At 31.2% G+C, this 26528-nt stretch overlaps 1 protein-coding gene and 1 long non-coding RNA gene across 2 annotated transcripts in view; one reads left to right on the forward strand and one right to left on the reverse strand.

Annotated features, from left to right (window-relative positions):
- The window catches only part of LOC139425938 (uncharacterized), a 74440-nt gene that overhangs the window by 32919 nt on the left and 14993 nt on the right, over positions 1-26528 (forward strand). The gene's annotated exons all lie outside the window — the stretch shown is intronic.
- LOC107440689 (sialin) overlaps positions 9105-26528 on the reverse strand; it is a gene marked incomplete at its 5' end in the record, with an annotated part of 23736 nt that continues 6312 nt past the window's right edge. Inside the window, 6 exon segments of the mRNA XM_071182787.1 lie at positions 9105-11764; positions 12215-12300; positions 12383-12538; positions 18435-18567; positions 22479-22628; positions 23820-23953. Coding sequence (XP_071038888.1) covers positions 11522-11764; positions 12215-12300; positions 12383-12538; positions 18435-18567; positions 22479-22628; positions 23820-23953 — 902 coding nt within the window.

The following is a 26528-nucleotide window of genomic DNA, read 5'->3' on the forward strand; positions in this document are numbered from 1 at the left end:
TCCATGTTTCCATAACAAAGCATACCGCTGGGGGTACTGGATTGGTGATTGATCGTTTTCTGGTTCAGGTCAATATTACGATCTGTGGATGGATGTATGAATGTGCGGTTTTTATAAACGGGCTGTGACGTATGTGTGTGGCATAAGTCGATTTCTGGACGATAGATGGAGCCACTGGAAAACAAGAAGGAGCTCCCCCCCCCCAGTGCCTTAATGGCAACAAATCGAGATTTTATTTCAAAAATACGTGAAATCCGACAATAAGGCCTTCCAATGCACAATTGAGAAGTCACTTGGATTGATTACTTACATAATGGACGATAATAAAGAGCAACAAAAGTGATTACTAAAATTCGAAATTCACGCATCATAATTTTGTCGTATTAGAAATATGGGATTTTTTAAACTATGGAAATCTGTAATGATATCCAACGAAAAAAGCGATCGTAAAACTACATTGATTTAGATTTGTTGAGTCCAAAACTTAAATCCACAACTCAGAATTTCCGAATTATTTTTTTTTTCAAAAAAAAAAAGAATTATATTATTATTACGTTCAAGTGATAACGCGGGTGGCATCAAGAGCACTGGGGTTGCAGATTGTGCACTCTTATCGGATCTTATTTCTGGATGTTACGCCCTCAAACCCCCCCACATATGGGGTTGCGGGGGTGTTATTTCCACCTCTGGTGTAAACTCAACACTTTTTTCCTTCAAAAGAAAATTTGCGAATAAATAAGCATATAATGATTTTTTTTCTAAATTTAAAAAAAAAAAAAAAAAACTTCAACCGGGAATGTTAAACGGATGATAATTGTTAAATTAATAAAAGATAAAATATTGCAAAATAACTTAAATGTAAAGGACGTTACATTCTTCTGCAAATAAAAAATCAGCCTTGCTTAAAAATAAAAGAAGGTCAAAACAATGGGAAGATGCTTGAACGACTATCTTAATTTCGACAAATAAGGCTGATGTCGCAACGGCTTTTCGACTTCCTGGGCTTGTTTTTCCGTTTCCTACATCGCATCCATGTACTTCGCTCGTATTCTAAATTAGTCACCAAGCGATCGTCCTTGTTGCCATTTTTCATATTCCTAAAAAAGAACATTGCGAAAAAGTTTTTACGATATCGAAATGACACTGTAAAAAGAACAAAAAAGTACCAAAATCGGAGGCCTGTTTGTCTATTATTTATGGATCATAAAATTGTTCCCGTTTTGAGGTAGGTAGGGATGTCCTTGAGGTCTTGAGTGTTAAAAGTGGCATCGATTTTACTCTCCTTTTGTATTAAGAATGAAAAGAATGTTTTTACTTTTTGATTCCGTAACGTGAAAAATAGAAATATGTGTATTTAACTTTTGTCGTGAGCATGTGGCAACAGTCATAATTTATTCCTCTGCGGAATAAAAATTTTTGCCTTGATTCTGAAGCGATTCTTCTTTGTTCTTTTTTGTTTCTTAATCGAGAGTGTTAGTTGGCGAGATATTTAGAAATACTATCAATGGAAAGGGAAGGACGTTTGCGAAGCGTTAAATTCAGAAGAGAAACCAAATGTCTTAACGAAACTTTAGATGTTTTCTGATGCAGAGGATTCTCGATCTATATGTGAAGGTTTCTATGAATCCATTGTAAAGAAATGGGAAATATTGAATTCATAAAAAATCCAATTTTCAAATTTTTTATTATGTGAAAATTATTCAAATGTTTTACTCTTCTATGAATCATTGTTGAGAGATGGAAAATATTGAATTCATAAAAAATCTATGTTTTAAATTTTTTATAATGTGAAAATTATTCAAAGGTAAACACTTCTATGAATCATTGTAGAGAGATGGGAAATATTGAATTCATAAAAGAGCAATACTTTAAATTTTTTATTATGAGAAAATTATTCAAAGGTAAACACCTCTATGAATCATTGTAGACAGATGGGAAATATTGAATTAGTGAAAAAATCCATCTTTCAAATTTTTTACTATGTGAAAATTAGTCAAAGGTCTATGAATCATTGTAGAGAGATGGGAAATATTGAATTAATAAAAAATTCTTCTTTTAAACTCTTTTACTATGTGAAAATTATTCAAAGGCCTATGAATCATTGTGGAGAAATGGGAAATATTGAATTAATAAAAAATCCTTCTTTTAAACTCTTTTACTATGTGAAAATTATTCAAAGGTCTATGGATCATTGTGGAGAGATGGGAAATATTGAATTTATAAAAAATCCATCTTTTAAACTTTTTACTATGTGAAAATTATTCAAAAGTCTATGAATCATAGTGGAGAGATGGGAAATATTAAATTCATGAAAAATCCATGTTTTAAAATTTTTACTATGTGAAAATTAGTCAAAGGTCTAGTCAAAAGTCATTGTGGAGAGATGGGAAATATTAAATTCATGAAAAATCCATCTTTTAAAATTTTTACTATGTGAAAATTATTCAAAGGTCTATGAGTCATCGTGGAGAGATGGGAAATATTGAATTAATAAAAAATCCATCTTTTAAAATTTTTATTATGTGAAAATTATTCAAAGGCCTATAAATCATCGTGGAGAGATGAGAAATATTGAATTAATAAAAAATCCGTCTTTTTAAATTTTTAATTATGTGAAAATTATTCAAAGGTTCACCTCTATGAATCATTTTTAATTATTTGAAAATTATTCAGAGGTAAACACCTCTATGAATTATTGTAGAGAGATGGGAAATAATGATTTCATAAAAAATCCATCTTTTAAATTTTTTATTATAAATTTTTTATATTTTTTATGTTTAAAGAAACAAAAATTTTCGTGAAATTATCGTAAGCGTTGATGAGTAAAGAGAGGGACGGTGTCTTCAAGTATATACATAAGTATTAACAAATAATACTAATTATGACTAACTTTAAATTTGAAGATCTTTGAAAAAAAATTTGAAATGATAATAATTTAAAAATAAATACATTTGAAAGGTAAGATTTAAAAATAAATAACTAAAAAAAGAAAAAAAAACCCTTTCTCTTCTGGGTACTTAGTATTAGTCTATAAGAAGGTAAAATTATTTCTGTTCAAATCAATCTCTTTAAATCTACATTTAAAGTGGTGATTAAAAGGTGTGAATGTGTTCTTTTCACTTAAAACCTGTATTACCGATTTTAAAGCATGTCTTGCCAAACAATAAGGGTCCCGCAGTGATAGTAAAGACACGGTTCCCAGTAGAACACCAAAGCCAAGCGTCACTGGCTGCGGTCTGAAAGCGGGTGGGTGACCACTTTGATCAGCTTGCGTAGGAACCGAAGGTGCGCGGTATCGATCTTCATTAAACTGTTCTACCGTAAAGTGCTCGACTTCACGTGCTGGTCGTCGGGCTATCGAAGCGGGGGTACCATCCTCTCTGCAGAGGATCAAAATTGTTATGGCATGTCTTTGGATCATCCTCAGGGATATTTCCCAGACAGTCGCCAATAGCCCATTGCGCAGCTCTAGTGTGACGTAAAAGAACAACAACAATAAATGAACAACATTGCTCTATGATTCGTATCGACGCTCGGTGGCTGGGTGGTAGAGTTTCGCACTCCCGTCCCACAGGTCCTGGGTTCAATCCGCAGCCCGGGCAAGGTTGACTCAGCCTTTCATCCCTTCAGTGGGTCGATAGATGACAATGCAACGAAACAAACAATTTGTAAATATTTTCGGCTCATGTGTATTATAAAAGTATTACTTTAAATAATCATATTTTTCTTAATTTTTGGACGATTTTTTTTTCTTCAAATTTTAAAAGGATATTTTTATTATTAATTAAAAATCCCTCTAAATTTTCTTAAAAATTTTATTAATATTTCCGCACTTAAAATAAGAAAATGCAGGTCAAAACAATTAGTTTTTTTTCTCTGATTTATTTATTTTTTAAAAATAAAAATGTCTATATATTCATGAATATTTAACAGAGGATCAAAATTGCGACGGCATGCCATCGTCGTCCTCAGGGATGTAGTAGACAGTTTTAGTAGACAGTCGCCAATAGCCCATTGTGCAGCCCTAATGAGATGTAAATAAAGTACCTACCTACTCAATTAATAACGGTTTAAGTCTGGAGTCAAGCAACAGAATTCAAAATACTTAAATTAAAAAGTATTTCACATCTTGTATTTTTTACCACAACGTTTCAGAAGAAGTGCGTTTCTAATAAGTTTTCGAAGCAGTAATGGGCAATTTCTGTTATTTTGAACCACTATCTACCACATAGTGTAAGCTTAAAAATTACTTTACAGTAATAAATAAAACTTACTATCGCATTCTCTATCACAAGATTTGAGAATTCACTCTTATGGCGCAAACATTATACGATAACAAAAATTTAATAAAAACCATTCATGGTTAGCCTGACTGCAAGGAGATTCTAACCTATGATGCTTCTACCACTGAGGATATTTTACGTCAGCACTGTGGTCGGTGCGAGCTGGGTATAGGATTCGAATGAATCAGCAATTGCCGTGATTCGAACCCGGTTCACCTCATTGGAAGGCGAGCACTTTTCTATGTTACTATTAGTTATTGTCGAGAGTTATCGTAATCTGATGATTAGGCGAGCTTATCTAGTTATTCGCCAAATCATTAAATTACGATAAAACATCTAATACTGTACCTATTTGAAAGCAGTTATTGACGATAAATAATAAAAAAAGAAAAAATTAAGATAATTTAGATAAATGAAAGTACCTGATGTTCAACGGCACACGATGTAACAGTTCATAATAGGAAAGTGCTCTTAGCTGCCTACGATAACATTTCCGGTCATGGTTTCCTAGGTAAATTCTTAATTCTTATGATGTGCCCTACTTTCCCTAGAAGTTAGTCGCAATATTTACGGGACACCCTGTTATAATGCCGCATAGTTCAAACTTCGAAATAGTTTTTCTCATTAAATTGTAAAATTGTTTTTATTTTTTCTTAAAATTGCTATATAGTTTTTACACAAGAAAAGGATTCTTTTAATAAGTGGGCATGATGTTAAGTAAACACCTGTGTTTGGCGAAATGCTAATTTCTTCATTTGAGAAAAAGAGTAAGTCCAGCGGTAGCCTAAAACATAAAATTCAAACAGCATGGCTAAAATTTTAAGATTTTTCAATTTAAAAACATTAAATTTGGATCCAAGAAACGAATATCAATTTTAAAAATTTTGCCACATATGCCTGTAGTAAGTCTGCTTATGTATTCTTCTGTTTGCAAAATGGAAAAGAAAGCAGACTCTCCACTAGGATTTCGTTTTTTTCTTTCTTTCAAAGAACGATATTTTTAATGTGCCAACCGGACTGTGTAAGGATCAGGGAGCTGGCCTTGCATCGGAAAACTTCTGGGTTTAAATCCCGGGGAAGGCATGTATGTTCTTACATTCTCTGTACTATCTGTCCTTACTGCGGCAGCGACGTTGGCCCACCTAATATGGTGAAAAAGTGTCCAACAAATCTTCCCTGTAAAATGCCTGAATTGACGAAATGTTAACTCAGGTAGGCATTAGAAATAAAAACATTTCTAATACAATGTTATTACCATGAATTTCAAAATTGAATAATCACCTATCGACGTGTTTAAAACGTTTAAACGTTACGCGTTTATGTCGTCGTAAATCAGGATCTTTTTTCCAATAATTTTTCAGCATTTGTTGCTGTTAGTTATCTTTTTTTTTATCTTTTCCACATTGTTTATAAAACCAAATGTTCGAAAAACTCAAATATGTCAGAGTTATATCTAAGCAATAAGTACCAAATATACTATTTTATATATAAAGTATTATATAGATATATTTAGTGATCATTAAAATTGCTCCAAAATACTAAGAAGTTTTAATACAGTTACTGTGGAAATAAGTGTCTTACTGCTTCTTGTAAGGGATATGTACCGTAGAAATTTTGATTATAGTATAGTATGTAGTATAGTATATAGTATTGTATATAGTATAGTATAGTATGCGGTATTGTATATAGTATAGTATACAGTAGAGTAAATAGTATATGCAGTTTTGGGGTTGGCCGCGAGTAATATCATCACATCCAATGATGTATAGTTTTTGATGGAATGAACAACAAAAAAAATGCGATTTGCTTAATATAATTACTTAAAGCCACCAGGAAAGGCAACAAATAATAATCTATATTATATAAAACGCTAATACGTACGTATGTTTCAATAAAACCGATGATATTTCTTTTCTCGCGTTGGCAACAGTTTTCATTTTTAATTGATAGGCTTCGGCGCGCAAGAGCACGGAGTGAGCATCATATGGCTAATCTATGTTATATAAAACGCTAATAAGTTTTAATTGATAGGCTTCGGCGCGCAAGAGCACGTAGTGAGTATCATATGTCTAAACGGTTGAATTCTCACCGAATTATCAAATAAATTCTCACAAAATTATCTTCATCGAAGCCGAATGCTTTACATCCGGAGTTCAGTACTATTTCATATTGTTTTACAACACATGGTTTTAGCCCTCTGGTGGGAAAGACTTTAAAACAAAACTTACAACAGTTACTTTTCTCAACAACTGAAATTTAGAATAGTGTGAGTAAGAAAAATATGTGAACTGTTTGCAATTTCAAATTAATATTGAAATGCACAGGTTTAGAATTTTCTACAGTGAAGAGTTTTCGGAATTTCAGTGTTCAAAAAAGTATACAAAAGCTAGACGTTAAGAACGTATCCAATGAGCGAGCAAAGCGAGCATCGGATTGCGAAGCAATCCAAAATGAACTGCGAAAGCAGTTCCGGGAGTTGGCGAGCGCCAGCGAGCAGGGGGCGAAGCTTCCTAGTAATAAATAAAAGAAATAAAATTATTTTAGCTTTATTGTTGAAGAGCTTAGTAGAAAAAAAAGATAGAGTGACTATTTTCTGGGAGGCTACAATCAGGGTTAGAAGGAAACAAAATGCCCTCCAAACTATTTTAATACCGATTTATTAGATCGTGGAACTAATAATTTTTTGTCTTATTTAATTTACCATTGCCTAGTTTAGAGATAATTTAAGAACTAATGTGGATTAGTTATGTTGAGATTAAAGTAAAAATAATTCTGTTACATTAAACATACCTATTAAAATGTTTCCGAATACCCTATGTCTCAAAAAAAAAAAAAAAAAAAAAAAAAGGAAAAAAAAATTGCGACAAGCTTGTAACCCATGTTAACGTTGATTATTATATGCACAAAATTTCGTAAACCTAGCTTAAATATTAATAAAGATATGGACAGTTTTATAAAAAAAAGAGAAAAAAAAACTAATTTTTTTCTTACTTAAATTTTTGTACTAAAACTGCGGAAATATTCGATAAAATTAAATATAATTTTTAGAGTTATCGTATTATTGTTAATTTTCAATTAACAATAAAAATATTGTTTTAAATTCTAAACAAAATTCGTAAAAAAATTGTTCAAGATTTAAAGTAATCTTTTTACACTTAGCCAGCGCGGAAAATATTTAAAAAAATATTTCCTTTCATAAATTTGTGTTTTAAACCGTATAAAGTAACTTAAAAAAAAAATGGTTCTAATATCTAAAAAATTTAAAAAGTTTCTAGCTGTTTTCTCAGTAGTTCTTGTTAATTTGGGAAAAAAAAGCTTTGCATAGTATAAGGTTTTTCTCAAATTTGTACTAAGAAACAAGATTTATTGAAAATGACATTATATAGGATCAGACCCTGTTAAATTATGCTTCATTTCACGTGTTTTATTTCCTATTACCATCACATCTTGTTATTCAAACCATCATTTCAGGGTATTATAATTTGTTATTAATTTATACTACAGAATTGTATTTGTGTAAAATCCCTTATCACTTAGAGTTTTCAATAAAATACTAAAAAAGCTACTTAAAAATTTTCTGGAGACTTTTTACATTTTCAAGATATTCGAATCGGACATTTTCAGAAATTACCAGATACGATTTTAAACAGAACTATGAAACAAACATTTTGTAAATATTTTCGGCCCATTCGCAATATAAAAGTATTACTTTAAACAATCATATTTTTCTTAATTTTTGGACGGCTTTTTTTCAAATTTTAAAAGGATATTTTTATTATTAATTAAAAATCCTTCTAATTTTTTTTAAAAATTTTATTAATATTTCAGCAGTTAAAGTAAGAAAATGTAGGTCAAAACACTTAGTTTTTTTTTCATATATAAAAATGTCTATATCTTCATGGATATTTAAGCTAGGTTCTTGAAATTTTGGGCAGTTATTGCATATAATAACCAATGTAATATAAATAAGTTACAAGCTTGTCGCTATATCGTATGGCATAGGGTGTTCAAAAATACTATTTTTCATTTGTAATTTATTATTCAAACCTCTAAAAGCTTTAAACTATTCTATTGTTGTTCAAACCTCTAAAAGCTTTAAACCGTTCTATTGTTATTCAAACCTCTAAAAGCTTTGCTGCGAGTGATTGCACACATGTGAAACTTTGATATTGATATGTGTGAGAAATTGCGTGACCTAAACACTTAAGATTTAATTTTTTTTTTCCTCCAATGCCCATTCGATTGATAATCGCCATTTAGGTATTAGTACGGAAAATTTGTTGGCCACTATTTCAGGGACACCATATTAGGTTGCCCAAAGTCAAAGCACAGAGAATGAAAGAACATTCATGCCTTGTCCGGAATTTGAACCCAGGACCTTCCTGATGTGAGGTCAACTCCCTGATCACTACACAGACCGGTAGGCAGTTTTAAAATAATTCTCGAAGCAATTCTTGAGAAATATGAAGGGAAAAAAATGAGCTATTAAGGAAGTGTTTTCATTATTTTATCCAACCCCTGTACTTTACCATCCGCAAAATGGAGTTAAAATTTAAATCAATTTTTTTAACCAAGCAAACTTTTTTTTCATGTATCAGTTTCAATTCGAAAAATATTTTATTTTACTTTAACTAGAAATAAATGACCCATTGAATGGTAAAAATAATAATAAAATAAATTCCGATTATATTTCGCACATTAGAGCACGAATTTCAAAGCTGAAGTAAACGCTTATTTCAAAAAGGTGGTCATATGTTAACATATAAACCAGGCGAACATTAGCTTCGGCTATAAGTTAAAAAAGGAAGAATATACTCAGAATTCCTTATATGTACAAAAGTTTTTATTATAAATATTTCATATTGAATACAAATGATAAATGTGAACAATGAAATCATGTTAATGGCCACGAATTACCATTTCAATAAAAGTACTGTTCTTGTTCTAAAAGGATGGCAACAACGAGCCAGTAAAAATCTAGAAAACAAATATTTCTTCCCGTAGTAAATACCTACACTGCAATGATATAGAAAGTGACATACGACAGGAATGATAGTATATTCATTGTAAGCTATCAAATAAGCTTTAAAAATTTATTTATAATTATTCTATTTTAATTATAAAATGCAAAATGTGAGAGGTCGAAAACTTCTCGAGGAATGAAAAGTATGACTTAAAAGAAATTTTAGCACTCTGAAAATTTTTGGATTCTGTAATTGAATATTACGTAATTCAAAATTATGCTAAAATTCAGAAGAAAAAAATTTTCTGAAAAGAATTATTTTTAGATAAATAATTGTGGGCAAAACTTTATTCGTTTAAATTTATGGGGCGATTTGAAATAAGCGGCTCAAACTTTCAACAGATCTCCTTATTAATCGTTTGAAATTATACATGCCAGATTACGGTTATGCACAGTATTTTGAAGTTCAAAGATCTGAATCCGCCAAAAAAAGTACATTTAGTTTAGAGAAAATATATTTCTGCGTCTTACTTTGTTACATGAATATTCGTTACATAAATTTCATACGTATTCGTCACACAGCCATTATTAATACAATTTGAATCTATTTTTAGACAAACTATTGAAATTGATTAACAAAATCTAACAACTGTGCACACATATCTATCTGATCATTTGACTACGAATCTCATTGTGGGTGATTTTCCTCCCCTTGGTACTCCATACATTTAGATTAAAGCTCTTGATTACCTAGCTCAAGTAGCGTCACTCTTTTTCCCGTGACGTTTTCAATTTAGATTGGCTGTCGCCGATCACATGGGAAAACAATCGCCATTTTGGTGATTAATTTGAAAGGTAAAGTACCATTGCGCTCGATCTGCTATTTCCATTTTCACTTTTTTTAACTATGTTTGTTTCATATTTTTAAACTAATAATTACCTATTGTCGCGCATATTAGGTGTTCTAATAGGTCAAATTTAGACTTTAAAATATATCATTTACCTGTTGGAGATCGCAATAAAGAATGACGGAAAGTATGGCTGCATAGAATTGGCAGAGATAAATGGACTCCAAACGAAAACAGCAGATTATGTGAGGTTTGTTAGAAATTAAATTTTTATATTCAATTGTTTCAAATTTTATATGATATTATTTATTAATTATGTATAGCAAATATATTACGTTTTTTTTTTTTTTCAAATTAGAAGTTTAACAAATTTAAATGCATATTCACCTGAAAACATATTAATTACTTTTCAACTGAAAAAATTTAAAATTGCTATGATTTAATAAGATGATCTAATTCCTATTTGAACTCTTAGTGGTTTCTTTATTTTTTATTACTTTAAATATTTTATGCATTACTGTAAAATAATGTAACAGTGCAAAATAAATGTGTTATTTAATAGTGAGTCAGAATTTGAATAAGACTTAATGAAAGATAGAATGTGAAAGCTTTAATTTATAGAAAATATATTATTTTCACTAAATAGAATAAAATATATCATTTCAGGGAGAGAAAAAAAAAGAATTAAAAGAATAAATAGTAAATATTTTAGTTAGTTTGAGCAATATGAAACTATAGATCAATAAAAAGTGGATTTTAAGAATTCGGGTAGAAAGTCCTTATTTCTACATTCAGTTGTGGTCACCAAAATGGCGGCGTGTCGCTATTCAAGCTGCATATCCAGGGCTTTAATTTAGATAAGATATGTATTCACTTTCGGCTCATAAATCCATTCTTCGGGTGGCAATATGATTGTAAATTGAACATTGTAAGGTGAATATGCAGTAAGAACTTCTTTTAATAAAAAATGTTCTTGGGAAACAATAATTTTTTTAAAATCTAAGTTAAAGGAAAATTTTTAGCAAATCAATTTTTAAACACCACCCATCAAAATAATCGAGAATATAGTTAGTCCGGAGATAAATTATTTGCCACATATTCTATATATTTGTTAGTTTTGCGACTCAAATGCGTTAACAAGAGATTCACCAACGAATATTGTTTAAGAAAGACTTATTTAGTTTGGATTGAGGGCGTTGAGCCATTGAACACTTATCATTGGGCTGGCGTAGGAGTATCAGTAAAATATTGGGAAGAAATATAATACCCTTCGAATTATGAATGAAACACACTACAAATGTCCCCTCCTTGCGAGTGTGGCACACTTCACCCTCTCGTAGGAGAATCTGTGACCGACCACTAGAAGATTCAGTTCTGATAGGTCGCCTAGAACTAACCACAGTTCCCAGATGACCTAAGGTTTTTCTTCAACTTTCAAGTGGAGCACGACGCATGCGCATGGATGCGTGAATACTGAGCGATATTTCAATGTCCGATCGAACAGAAGCTTTTCTGGCGAATTCTTCTTCCAGAGAATTCTCCGGTTCATCAGAGCTGGACGCCCACGGTTCTGGGTCCGCTGAACCGAACAGAAGGAAGACGATGGCACCTGCTGCATAGATACCGCAGGAAGTATAGAACACTTTAGCCCACTGCTGCATTCCTCCATGCTACAATTAACAATAAAAACAAACAAACCATGAATAACTGCGAATACATGGACAGTCAAATGTGTAGGACTGACTAATTTCAATTATAAAAATCTTGTGTGATAGAGAAATGAAACAAACAGTAAGGATGTGAACATTTTTTGAATTTAGTTACAGCAACTTAATAGTTGCAACAATATGATTTTGCCTAACAATAATAAAAGAATAATAATTGTATTTATATAACACTGTTGTTTGAAATATTTACATTTCATTAGCAATCATTTTTTCATAAATTTAATGTTCCTTAGAGTCAATATTTGATTGTTTAAATAAAGCTATGAGAAAACTTCAGGAATTAATTATTTTCAACAATAGCTTAAATCGATACAAATTTTTTTTTTCTTTTCACGACTGTGTTTGCTGAAAAAACTTCAATAGTTCTACTTTTGATCAACAATATATACTTACATCTGAATCTAAGAAAATACCAGCAACAAGCGGTGACAAAAATCCAGTGGTTCCAGCTAAACAATTTGCCATTCCAAATATCGTACCTGCGGGAACGGAAAAACCTTGGTAAAATATGGTAATACATTAACATAAATACTATCGTAGGTAATAGTCCGAATGGCTGACCTGCGAGTTCGGGAGCTATATCGACGAATGTGGGGACGTCACCCCCTCCCACCATCCCGTAGAAGAACATAGACATGACAATGAGACTCACCACCGGCCAGTGATCGCAGCCCATTGTTGGAACTAGTGCAAGGCAGAGAGTTGGACCTAAGAGAGCTACAAGGAAGGAAAAAAAACGTATTTCATTTATGTATCAAAACATACTATTAACAACGCTTAAAAGTTTTAATCAAATAAATATTAGTTAAGTTTAAAACCGGCATGTAAAAGGTACTCTCATTTTTGAGTTTTCTTTCATCAATGTAGCCTTGTAATTTTAACCCTTTATATCACCTTGTTGCATATCTGCAACATACACAAAAAGCCTATGTCTTTGCCTCAACAAATTTTGAAGGACAATTTCGGCGATTGTCGGCCAAAACCAGTGTGCCAAGATGAAATTGGGCACTGGCCTAATTGGGCTAACAAAAGAATCAGATGCAAATACCCGAAATGCAAAGGATTTACACAAACTATTTGTCAGAAATGTGGTGTAGGACTTTGTTACAACGGAAGTAACAACTGTTTTAAAAATTTTCATATGAATTAAAATTGCTGAATCTTTCAATCTTAGTGCCATTTTTCACAATGTTGCAGGAATGCAACAAGCACTTTTTTGTCATTTTGCATAAGATTGCAGAAATGCAAAAAAAAAAATTTTTTCCAATAATTTTTTTTATTTTATGTTGTAAATTTTTTTATTTTTTTTTACATGCTTAAAATGATGTATTCTAATGTATGAGTAACTGTTATTAAAATCAGAGATGTTGAGATAGAAAGGGTTAAACTAAACTTAGAAGACAACTGAATTCTTGGATAAAACGTTAGGACAAACTAGTCATCATGGAGGACGTTTTGATGAACTTTTTTTATTAATGTATCAAAACATACAAATGATAACACTTAAAAGTTTTATTCCCATAAATATTATTTAACTTTATAACCTGCTTGGAAAAGCAAACTTATCAATGTAGCCTTGTAATTTTGAACCTAAATTAGAATACAACTGAATTCTTGGATAAAACATTAGGCCAAACTAGTCATCGCGGAGGACATTCTGATGGACTTTTTTATTGATGTATCAAAACATACAATNAAAATAAATAAATAAAGCTAAATTTAATTGTATTTTTTTTTCTTTGTACTTATTTAAATTTTTACATTTTGCCCTTTCGTAGTGAATAATGCATAGAGAGACTTTAAAATAATTTAATAATCTATTATCGGCATGAATAAAATTGATACCTTGAAGCAATGTTTTTAAAATATTGCTGAAAGCATTTGTACATATGTAATCATTTTTATTTGTGTTCGTTTTTTTAACTTGGAATAAAATTTATACGTACTTTGACAATTTTGAAGTTTTTTTATTATTTAAGACTTACACCAATTCATCTGTGGTTTAAAAACAAAAAATATAATTGAATAGTGGTGCGGAGAAAGCTCCGGTTTTAATGTTGTTGATTTCGTGTCCATGGATTTTCATATAACATCAAAAGTCTGGACTATTGCGGCTGCCAGCTTCGGCGCCTCTTGACTGTAGAGAACAACTCTTAGATTGTCCTCAATTGGTTCCATTCCCATTTTCAAAATATGTGTAGTAAGTGCAGGGCACTCAAATATCTGTCTTGATGTCAACGCGACATCCGATTTTAATCACAACGAAAAGTACTTGCTGGAAGAAGTGATGAAACAAATTTAAAATGATGCTTAAAAATGGTATTCCGTTCGCAGTCATTAATGGCAACATAAATTTGTTATTAAATTAATTTAAAAGATATTAATAGTAATTGCAATACTCCCACATTGAAAGTTGTACATTTGGAAGAAAAAAAATATTAAAGAGCCCTGGTGGCTCAGGGAATAACGAGCTCGCCTCTCGAAGAGATGACCCGGGTTTGACTCCCAGCTATAACTGGTTGATACGAATTCCACACCCAGCTCACACCAACCACAGTGCTGACGTAAAATATCCTGAGTAGTAGGCGGATGATGAGTTAAAGTGTGCCCTTGCCGTCAAGATAACCATGGGAGGTTTTCCTCTATGTAACGCAAAAGCGGGTTAGTTCCATCAAAAAGACCTCCACGAAAGCAAATTTATTCCAATACTTGATACAGAAGTTCCCATGTCTTCTGGATTTGGTTCAAAATTACAAGGCTTTGGAGTTGAACATTAGTAATCGTTAACCCAAAAAATTGGGCTGACTGTTCAACGACGGCTGTAAAAAAAAATACATGTAGGATAGATTCGACGGATCATGGGTGGCAGCCCCCTGGCCGTCAGGCTAACCTTGAGAGGTTTTCGTGGTTTTCCTCTCCATGTAACGCAAATGCGGGATAGTTCTATCAAAAAGGATTCCACGAAGGCAGATTTATCCCAATACTTTACCCAGGAGTTCCCTTGTCTTCGGGATTGGGTTCAAAATTACAAAGCTACAGAGTTGAACATTGTAGTCGTAAATCCGAAAACTTGGATCTGTTGTTCAACAACGGTAAAATATAATGTTTAAAATATTGAATCAAAAATTTGTCGGAAAACCATAATTTAGAATATTAGTTGAAAGTCAACACATCCCATTTAATGAGTAAATTATTCACTGATTCTCTTATGACAGCTAAACTAGAAAGAATATATTTTTTTCAAATTTTTGATTAATTCACTTCAAACTGTAAAACTGCTTACAGACTGAGGAGCAGAAAAATTTTCTGCTAGGCTTAAGTCTTTCAATAAAAATAAACAAATGCAGACTTTCTGACATTTTAAATTTTTAGTTTAAGAAAATCATTGTGACATTACAGATTATGTTTATATTTTGCATTTTAATTTAATTATATATTTTTTCCCATTCATTTTAAGAGCAAAAAGTATAAAAAAATGGAAAAAGTTGATAATTTTCGTACACTTTAAAACACATAAAGGATTCATACATTAAAAAATACATATGAACATGCTATATGTACTAAAAAAATATACAAGTGAACTACATATCATGTGTTTTACAAAAATATATGCGTATTTTATTTCATGAATGTATACAATGCTTCTAGGAATTTCATTCATCAACTTAATTACGTTATTTATATTTAAAACTAATCCCATAACGTATTTTGTTGACATTTTACGAATAATCATTTCCATAACTTCATCATTATGTACATTTAGAAGGCAGAAAAAAGTTATCCCGATAACTATTTTCTTTATTAATCCTTTTTGTAACAATCATGAAATACTTTTTGACAACAAACTCTCGATATCTTAAAGTTGAAGAGACGCCAAAAAAATTTCGAGATAGCGAGTTTTCGAGATGAGCTAAATATGTTCGAAAAAGTAGAAAAATACATTCTAAAATATCACTCTAAAAAGTTGAGTCTTGAAACATAAGAATAACTACTATTAGTTATGTATATAATGATAGTTGACTATAAGTCTAGATGCAACAATGATAATTTTATTTTTGAAAGTAAGGCAAGAATAATTCTTCATTAAATAGAACAGAATTGGTTTACAAATAAACTAACTTTGTGATTTTTCCGGAAAAATTCAATTCATATTTTGAAAAAAATTTGACATGACGAAAGATTTTTCGACATGAGAATTAAAATTAACATTAGGTGGATATATAATGCCAAGGGGAAAAATATTTTTTTTGACATAACAAGGTTTTCGTTTTATCGAAGTTCGAGATATTACGAGTGTACTGTATATATTATACTTGTATTTAGTGTATATAAATATGCATGCAGAACATATTTAAAAAAATCCACTTATCACCTGACAAAATAGGCTTTTAATGAAAACCTCCACGTAGGCTGGGTTTTTTTTAAAAACCTAATTTTGGCTAACTCTGAATATTATTACTTTGTAAATATGCAACATTAAAGTATTATAACTATCAGTAAATCATCTTGCAACACTGTATACATTTTAAAAGTATAAAACAGCGTGTATACACAAATACCCATACTTTGTTACCTATACTAATTTAAACCATAATCGCGAGTCAGATATGTTCTTTTAGACGGAGATGGAATTATGAACACGCAAAGGATAGCTTGTAAATGTTAGATTAAAGAATTTGTGCTCGAATAAGCGCACGTTACGATACATCTGTTCGTCATCTGTGTCTGTCGCCTTCATCTGTAAATCAATCATCTTTGTATTCGTTCATCAGTCTTGTTTATTAAAAGAGCCCATTGTTAAAATAGATCGCAATAATATGTATGTGTATGTCAGTGTGTCCCAACTAAATAAATCCTTTGCCACTGCTTGATTCAAAGAAAACCAACGAAAACAAAACATATGCATTATAACATATGTATTAAACACATTACATATGTATTAAGCATATATATGTGCAAACCAGGGCCACCTAAGTAGCATGTAGGGCTCCCGGGCACAAAAATGCTTTAACCCCCTATAACATGCCATGATATTTAAAAACGAACAACAAAAAAACCATGTCCAAAGCTTTCCCACAGAATTCACGAGTCTCCACATTGCTATCCATTTGAATGAGATTTTCTAGTTTTTGTTTTTTCATTTGATTCATTCATATCCATCGGCCTGGTGGCCGAACTGTCAGTGTGCCTGACTGTGAAGCAAATGGTTGTGGGTTCGAATTCCGCTCAGGGCATATTGCCATTTGCTGAGAAAATTGGCAGCCTATATCGGATTTTCCAACAGGATAAAGCCTCCATTTACTTTTTAAAATCCTCACAGTGTTGATTTTTGGATAATAGGGGCATTTCATGAATGGTCCGTCCTTTTACTTGTCCTATATCTCCAAGAAAACGTGAGGGCTATATTATCAATAAGTAGCAGTTTCAGTTTGTTGCAGAATTTAAGACTGTCATCATTGAATCCTGGGACCAAATGGACTAATGGTCCTCCAGGGTTTAGTAAATGGCACGCAGAACTATATATTTCAAGTTATATATAAATATGACGGATATATTCAATATTATCAGATGGGGCATTTTGTTTTTTTAAATACTTATCTGATCACTTTTTCAAAACAAAATAGCGAAACGATATAATCTCGTCGTCAGCTCACACGATTATGTCAGCAAGATAGAGTGCTTTCTGATATTGTATTAATATAGCCAATGATATAGACCAGTGTTTCCCAAAGTGTGGTGCGCGTATCCCCAGGGATACGGGAACAGTTTAGCAGGGGTACGCGTTTATATTCGAAATATCTTGTAACGAACGAAAAGTTAAAAATTTTTTACTTAAAAGCTAAACTAGACATGAAAATTTACGATTACGTATTTTTCTATTTGCTATTTTTTGCAGAATTAACAGTTGATAATTAATGGTGTCAACAGCCAGTTGTGATTTTTAACTTTTGTTCAATTTTTTTATAGTAAAAAATCCATTCATTTTTTTATTAGTGGTACACATCATTGCGAAAATTTTAGAAAGGATACACAAAAATTAAGTTTGGGAAACACTGATATAGACCAATATAATAGTGTGAGGAGCACCAAAAAATAATATTATTATTAATACTTAATTTTATTTGTAAAGTTCCTCTTTTCTTTCTCATTTGTAACTTTATTGTGTTACACACTCACATATATATGTTTGCGTGCGTTGAGAATCTTCTCGAAAAATTGGTGTTACATCCTCAAGTTTCATCCTGATCCCGACCAGACAGAGGTTGGTTAAAAGCCATTACAAATCGCTAGGCCGGGATAGCCTTTGGCCGATCAAAACCTCTGGGAGTACTGGATTGGAGATCGATCGTTCTCTGATTCAGGTCAAAATTACGATATGTGGATGTATGAATGGGTCCGCCCTATAAACGGGTGCGACGTATGGTGTGTTAGAAGTCGAATTCTTGGTCATAGATGGCGCCACTGGAAAAAGCGAAACGCACACTATGCCTTAAATTTGCTCGGTTTCACCAAGCAGGCTTGTGGCAACTGGCATTAGAAACAACAACAACACAAATCGCTCGAATTTTAAAAATTGAATCCACTTAAATGAATTAAAATGAAGGAGGTTTACCTAGGGTTTCAAATAACTTCCTGATGTTTGTGTTGGAGAGCTTGTTTTTCTTCCTCAGGTAATCGGATGAAAATCCAGAGAGAAACATGGCGATGATTTCTGCCGTATACACAGATGCATTAATCAGTCCATTCTACAAGTAAACAAAAAACAACGTTGTAATGTTTCATACAACAATGAAAATTAGGGCTTTCCGAAAATTTGTTCCTTAAAAGCCTCATGAGTAATTATTTTTTTCTCAGCTGTAGTGAGTTAAGTGTTGCAAAAAGAAGATATTTAGTGCTACGTTGTCTAAAGCAAAAATCAACGTGAATAAAACACTAACCTTTAATGAAGTCAATGATCTTTCTAATATCCCATACTTTAAAAACGTTCGGAAATCTATTCTAATTCTATTTTTTGCAACCACTCTCACACCTTTTTCATATCTTGTACAAGCATCTGTCCCCTCTCGTTAAACCACGTGTTTGACATCCTACTTTTCTACTGTCATTTTGTGTTTAGAAAGGTCCCTTTTCATTTGTTCTTATTCGCGTTCTTTTTTGCTTTAGTTAACGTTTTGCCCATTTGGTCATTTATGCTAATCGTATCAATGGAGCAAAATGCAATAGTTTTGTGAAAATGAAAAGCATTCGTGCTGTAGTTTTTTAATAAGTGAAAAGCGACTCTCATATTCAGGCTCAAAAAAATAAACATGAATGGAGAATTATTTTTATTGGTTTCAATAATTTTCAGCTAAGTGAAAAATAACACGTCATCGGCGTTTTTATTACTAACTTTCTTTTTTATTTATGAAGTTAAATTTTTTTCCCCACAATATTAGGGGCTACAACCCCTGCAGATCTTTTCAGATTACTAAACTGGGTACACGAAAGTCGTGATGGCTCAGGGGATAGAGCGTTTGCCTTCCAATGAGGTGCACCGGGTTCGAATCCCAGCGATAGCTGGTCAATACGAATTCCGAAATCGGCTGGCACCGACCATAGTGCCGACGTAAAATATCCTCTGTGGTAGACGAATCATGGGTTCAAGTCCCCTTGTCGTCAGGCTAACCGTGGAAGGTTCTTTTAGTTTTCCTCTCCATGTAACGCAATTACGTATTAGTTCCATCAAAAAAGTCCTCCACGAAGGCAAATTTCTCCTAATACTTGATCCAGGAGTTCCCTTGTCTTCTGGATTGGGTTCAAAATTACAAGACTACGGAATTGAACATTAGTAAACGTAAACCCAAAAATTAGGTCGACTGTTCAACGACGGTTATGAAACTCGGTGCACTGTTTTTACACTTCTTTGACCTTCGAGCTTCAACCTGTGGTGATTTTCACAATCACGTGTATTGCTAAAATAAATTATTTTTTAAAATTTGAAATTACATCATAAAAATTTATTTTAGAATTTGTGTAAACTAATTAAAATATCGTTAACGATAATGCAATTTTTCTATTTTCTTGTTAATAATATAATTTCCAAAAAAGCGTAATTTGAAAAACATTTTTTAAAAAAAAATAGTCGATTTAAAAAATTAAATTTGTTGAAGGCACAATTCGTCACAACGATAATTCGTGAAGGGCATCTCGGGTCTATATTTTTGTAAAATAATTTTTAGGTTGATTATCACTCANAAAAAAAAAAAAAAAAAAAAAAAAAAAAAAAAAAAAAAAAAAAAAAAAAGCTTAAATGCGTGAATCAGAAGAAAAAGTAAAAGCTTTTTAAGATCATTTTCAGTTTCGAATCTTCCGCTGTATGACTGATACGCAGCCGAAAATCACGTTCGATCAGCATATTTTGCTTTTTTATTCTGTCAACAGTCATAACTCTTGAACGCACAGCTGAAACATTTTCTTGAAAAAGATAAATATTGATTGCGAAACAGTTTTATAATTAGCATTCATCTTGACTAAGCTAAATATTTGCATTCAACTTAAGAGCACGCCATACAGCGGAAGAAAATTATCGTCACAAATTTTCTTTCTCCCTCATTAATAATTTAAAATTTAAAGTGTAGAAAAAGTGAGTTCAAACAAAACTAGTGTAAACCATGAAGTTTCATATACTGAAAAGAAAATGTCAACATATCAAAATGAAAATAAATGATGAGATGATAACTTAGGATTACGCAACGAAGAAGTTCTCTTCTAATTTGTTTGTATTTTAATATGTTGAGGTATTTGTTTAAGCAATTGAAACTACATGACTTACTCTAAACTTGCTTGAACTTCTTCTTTTTTCTCTTTTAAATTTTAAGTTAGCAATGGCGAGGAAAGAGAATTTGCGATAAAAGTTTTCTTCAGCAGTATGGCGTCCTCTTAATATATTAGCAGCCAGAACTTGAATATTATACAATAGTTCAAAACAAATATTAAATCCTTGTCGAAAACGTTCCAAATTGTCCAAATTCAATTTTAAAAAAATTCCTTAATCTGAATCCAGTTAAATACATTTTCAGTGATTATTTTCATTCGTTTTCCTTAGTTTTATTTTCGAAAGCAGAAGAAAAAAGATGAAAGAAAAATCTTGAAAAGTATTTTATTTCACATCCCATTGAAATTGACTTAAGATAATACAGTAGGGAACCGATTATCCAGAACGATCGGGACCATCGCTATTCCGGATAATTGATTTTTCCGGTTTTCTGAATCGCAAAAAAAGCCGTTTTTTTCATTGTCAAACTCAGCTAAAAAAAAAAATATTTGGAAATAATCTTAAAAAGAAGAAAAAACGAGGAAGTAATACACTAATGATTATTTCCAAAATGATGGTAAGGTAAACATCTTTCAAAAAAGAAAGAAAAATCCTAAAATCTTAAGAGGAAAAAAAAATTTTTTTTTTAAAAATAAAGGGAATATTTATCGAATTTCGTTCCGGTTTCTTGGTTTTCCGGTTTTCTGATTTCCGGATAATGGGTTCTGTACTGTAAATGTTTTAATGCTGAAATCTATTTTCAATTAGCTTTTATTTTGTGCTATAAAGGTTTTGTTTTAATTCAATTCACTTTAAACCGAATAATTTTTCTTTGATGAAAATACTGAAATGTGAGTTTATATTACCGAATAAAATATTTTTATTCTGTGAACTTTTAATATTTTATTAGAATTTATTTTAAAATAAACTTTTTTTAATGTGATGTGATTATAAACTATTACTTTTCCCAACGCTTACATTAATTTTGATACATCTGTTTTATTTATTTTGATAAGACTCGTTTTATTGATAAGATTTATTTGATCTGATTCGTCAGAACTAATCGGATCATAAACATGGAACTTATTAATATATTTATGAAATATCTTAGTTCTAAATGAGAATACATAATAAACTTTTTCATAATTATTAATAAAAAAAATTGTTTTGAACTATAATTTCTATTTGAGGAAGTGGAACCACATAACATCGATATGTATAATAATGTATTGAAAAACAATTCTAAACACTTGTGGTAAAATTTCTGGTTAATTCTGTTTAGCAAATCTTTCTTCAAACTTCATTTAATTTTCGTATTTTTGGATAAAAAAATTTTATGTCATAATTTAAGATTTTTCGGTGAAAAAATATTTTGCTAAATTCTTTAGAATTGCAAAATCAATTGCTTTAAAACTAGGTATTAAAATGCCCGGAGGCTGAGTGGTAGCTCTTCGCGTTCTTGTGCTACAGGTCCTGGGTTCGATCCTCGGGGCGGACAAGGTTGATTCAGCTTTTGATCACTTCAGTGGGTAGATAAAACGAGTACCAAGCATGGTTGGTGATTAAACACTGGGGTTTCTAGGTAGGCTGACCACGTAACCGGAACATCTGCACCCCAGGGCCCAAGGACAAGAAAACTGAGATAGGCACAGTAGGCCTTGGCACTCAATGGGCTGTCGCGCCACTGAGTTTAATTTAATAGGCGCGGGAGTAGCCATCATGACATAAACTTTTTCAAATGATTAAATGCAAATCATTGACATATTTCTTAACCTATCATTTCAAAATTCGAAACAAAAGAAATTTTTGAGGAAAATTGTCACTATCATTTCTATAGTTTTTTCGGAAATGAATAATGCTTACCTTCTGAATGGGAAAATGAAGTACGTCTGCAAGGTAGGCGGGTAGTTTGGTGAGAAGACAGGTGAACCCCCAGGTGCCCGCAAACTTGGCTATGGTGACGGCCCAAACGGCCCTGGAACGGAAGATCAAGCCCCATGGAATGGGACGAGTCTATATAGGAGAAAAAAAAATAAAAATCATGTAATAATTAATATGAGACACTTGTGTACATGAGACTAACAAATGAATAAGATGTAATGATTTTCCTGTTCCGATTTTAAACAGGGGAGTTTAAATAGTTACTACAAGTGTCTGCTGTTATAGATTTAGATGCAAAGGACCACATGAGTATTATCAATTAATAAAGTTAAATATATTTAGTAGAATTACAATAATTAAAACCACCTACGCTATCTATTGCAAATTTTTCAAAACGTTTGTCAGCTGTCGGCATTTCTTGAAGTAAACCAAATCGTTTTCCCCTAGGTTTTTTATTTACTTTACAAGAATGACAATGTTTCTTAAAATTTGTTATATCTAAAGTAATGTTTTTTCAATAATAAATAGGAGTAAGTAGATTTATCTTTTTTCTGAATTGTTGGATGACGGAATTTTTTTGTTGGTAATTTTAAGTAATTTAAGTCTTAAGGAAAATGAGACAACAATTTTGAAACAATTTTTACGTAAATATAAAACATTATTTACTTCAAGAAAATTTCCAGTTAAATTATCATTTTGCTGATCTTCGCGAATTACAAATGATGTAAAAAATGGTTTCCATTATTTATATCATTATTATCATTATTATTACTATTGTCAGGAATATGCAGAGATAACAAGCGAGCTTCAAAGTTTAAGATGTCTTTTGTGCATTTTATGTCATAATCCTTGTCATAATATAGCTTAATTTTTACGAAAAATTAAAAAAGAAAAAATCTGAAAGAAAAGCTATTTTGCTGGTCTTTACAATTTAGATATGTATAGTTATGACATAAAATGCACAAAAGGGACTGTCAAAAAATAAAAAATTAAAAATGACTTCAAATTAAACTCAAAGGATTTCGAATCAAATATTTAAGAAAACTATATGATTACGTTTAATAAAAGGGAAGATTAATTAACTTAGCAACAAAATCACAGCATCGCCATTCCAAAGAAAAAATATAGCACTCACACAAAAACTATTTACATTCCAAAACTATCACCATGGCAATCACAAAATTCTATTCGTTGCCATCTACTAACTGACATATAATAAGTAAATTATTTTACAAAAAAATACGGTGCGCATAAGCACATAATATCTAACAAGACTTCAAAATTTTGAAACTGACTTAATGTCTCTGTATATGGTCACTTTACCTGTCTGTCGGCTGACGTCTGTGGTAGATTCTGTTGAATGTAGTGGAGTTCCTTTTTTGAGATTCTTGGATGTTCTGATGGAGTATTGTACACCAAGAATATCCAAAACATGAACCATACACACCCAATAAGACCTGAAATATACAATTCATTTTGTTGATTTTTCTATCAGAAAGGATTACGAGGAGAGATGAACACATCAGTCAATTTCTTGTAGTTGAAAACTTAAGTTTAGTAGACACATTTAGAGAAGAAACATTTGTAAACTTATGTAAAAAGTAAAATTGTTTACATAATTGTACTGAGTCTGGAGCGTCTTTAAATGTCTGGAGTACCAAATATTTTTGATGGTCCAGATAATTAGCTAAAGTTCAAGCAATTTTACTGTATACTTATGTGCACTTTTAAATTTCAAATTTTAAGTTGAAATCTTTATTATTATTTTTTATTTCTAATGGCAGGCACTTAGGTCTATTTCCCATTTGCCTCAGAAATCCCAGAATTGCTAACCTCTCATCGTTACCCAATGGACTTATATATTCTTTGACTAAACCAAGGCGGGAGAGTAGCGTCGCCCACGTCATACAATTAAACCCGTTTTTTTTTTTGTATGTTTGTGGCGTAACTACCACTATAAATATTAAATACCAATTCACTAGTATATAAGACATGTTAACTTGATTCTATCATGAGGTACCTTTTGATAGATGAAGGTTGACATAGTCGATAATTAATTCTCCCACATTAGTGACCTACGGACGTGATAAGAAATTGTCAATATTGATGGATGAATCCACATTAAACAGTTGATATGCTTAAAAAAAAAAAAAAATCCGGTGAAGTAAATAAAGTCTCCCGGTTAATAAATAATAATGAGCGAAATGCTAGAAAAAATAATAATAGCGAAAAGCTATAAAAAAAAAATGATGGGAAAAAAATAGCGAAAAAGCTATAAAAAATGATGGGAGAAAATAGCAAAAAAAAAAAAAAGCTATAAAAAAAATAACGAGCGAAATGCTTGGAAGAAAAAAAAAAATTATATAATGAGCAAAAATTGAAGTTAATAAATAAACAGCATTAATCAACTAGTGGTAATTGTTCATCGAATTCTATCACAGATAAAATTCTGGAAGGGGAGTAATGTGGCGTAACTACCACTATAAATATTAAATACCAATTCACTAGTATATAAGACATGTTAACTTGATTCTATCATGAGGTACCTTTTGATAGATGAAGGTTGACATAGTCGATAATTAATTCCCCCACATGTTTCTATCTATTTGTTTTTATGTTGGAATTGGATCGTACACTAAACTGACAATTTAGTAAATTTAAATTAGTTCATATTTTTATATTTAATTCATGGGTATTTATTCTAATTTCATATACCTTTAAAACTAACAAGGATTTTATCATTCTAATCATCATGACAATAAAACTAAGGCTCCTATACTATCAGAGCTGACCTATCAAGCAATATTGGAGCAAAAACACAAGTTAACGTTATGTTAGTATTGTGCTTATGTTAGCTCTTTGGAGCAAAAATAGATGATGGATGAGTCGGCCTGAATAAAACAACTTTTTTTTCATTTAATAATGTGATATTTATGCATTTTAAGAAAAACGCGAATAAAATTTCGTTACGGGCAGAAAAAAATCTGCTTTAAAATAATCTGTTGCAAAGATCATTCACGAGGTTATTTAAATTTATAGGTGCTCGTGACTAATGATGCTAAGTTCTGATGTAAATTAATAAATTTTTGATAGTAAATATAAGATAATAAATTTTCGATAATAGTATGATTAGTTTTTCGTAATTATTAGATAGTGTAAAAATAAATACTCCATAACTCAATTTTGAAATAAAAGTAACAGAAACATATAAGACACAAATTATCTGTACTTCTAGAATCGTCCATAAATTAAATGCACTAAAATCTTTAATTTATATTCATTTATTTTTAATTTTAAGACTGGAACATTTGACAGAGAAAGAATTTTTTTTTTATTAACAATGAAAAAAAGACTTTGCAAAATTTTGGAGGATCCAGTACCGACTTTAATTGTTTAAGAGGCTTCTTCCCTCGGGAATTAAAGTCATATGTGTAAAGTGATCAACACAATATGTTGCAAAACATATAAAATACAGGGTAAGAGGCATATACAGAAATTTCATCCTGGATTAATTTCAAGATGGAACTAAATTTTACGCATTAGTTTGACAATTAAATGTGATAACTAACTATTTAAAACTTAATATTGCATCTCACTATTTAGAATAAAGTTTTACCTCATTGAAGAAGAATTGTGCAGATAGATTTCGTACAATATCTATATTATCTGCAGATATATTCGTACTAATCGCAATTTTACGTTACTTTTTATATTCAACACTAGATGTCAGCACTACGATATGTTATTAATTTTTATGTTTTATTCTTACATGAGTTAAAATGATGATAAATAAAATTGCAATCAATTATACCAATTCTATTTTGACTTTTAAACAAAAATTATTTCGTCTGAAAATTAAATATTAAAATTGACAATGTTCATAGATCAGAAATTTGAATTTATTGTTGTTAATAAAAATCGAGAAAGAACAGAATTTGGTGTTGCCATCTAGTGACAAATCTTTTAAAAGAAAAGTGCACAGTGATATTTTATTGTGTTAGAAATCCGAATCCGTTTACAAAAATAAATTAA

This window comes from Parasteatoda tepidariorum, chromosome 6 (assembly GCF_043381705.1).
Source record: "Parasteatoda tepidariorum isolate YZ-2023 chromosome 6, CAS_Ptep_4.0, whole genome shotgun sequence".
NCBI lineage: Eukaryota > Metazoa > Arthropoda > Arachnida > Araneae > Theridiidae > Parasteatoda > Parasteatoda tepidariorum.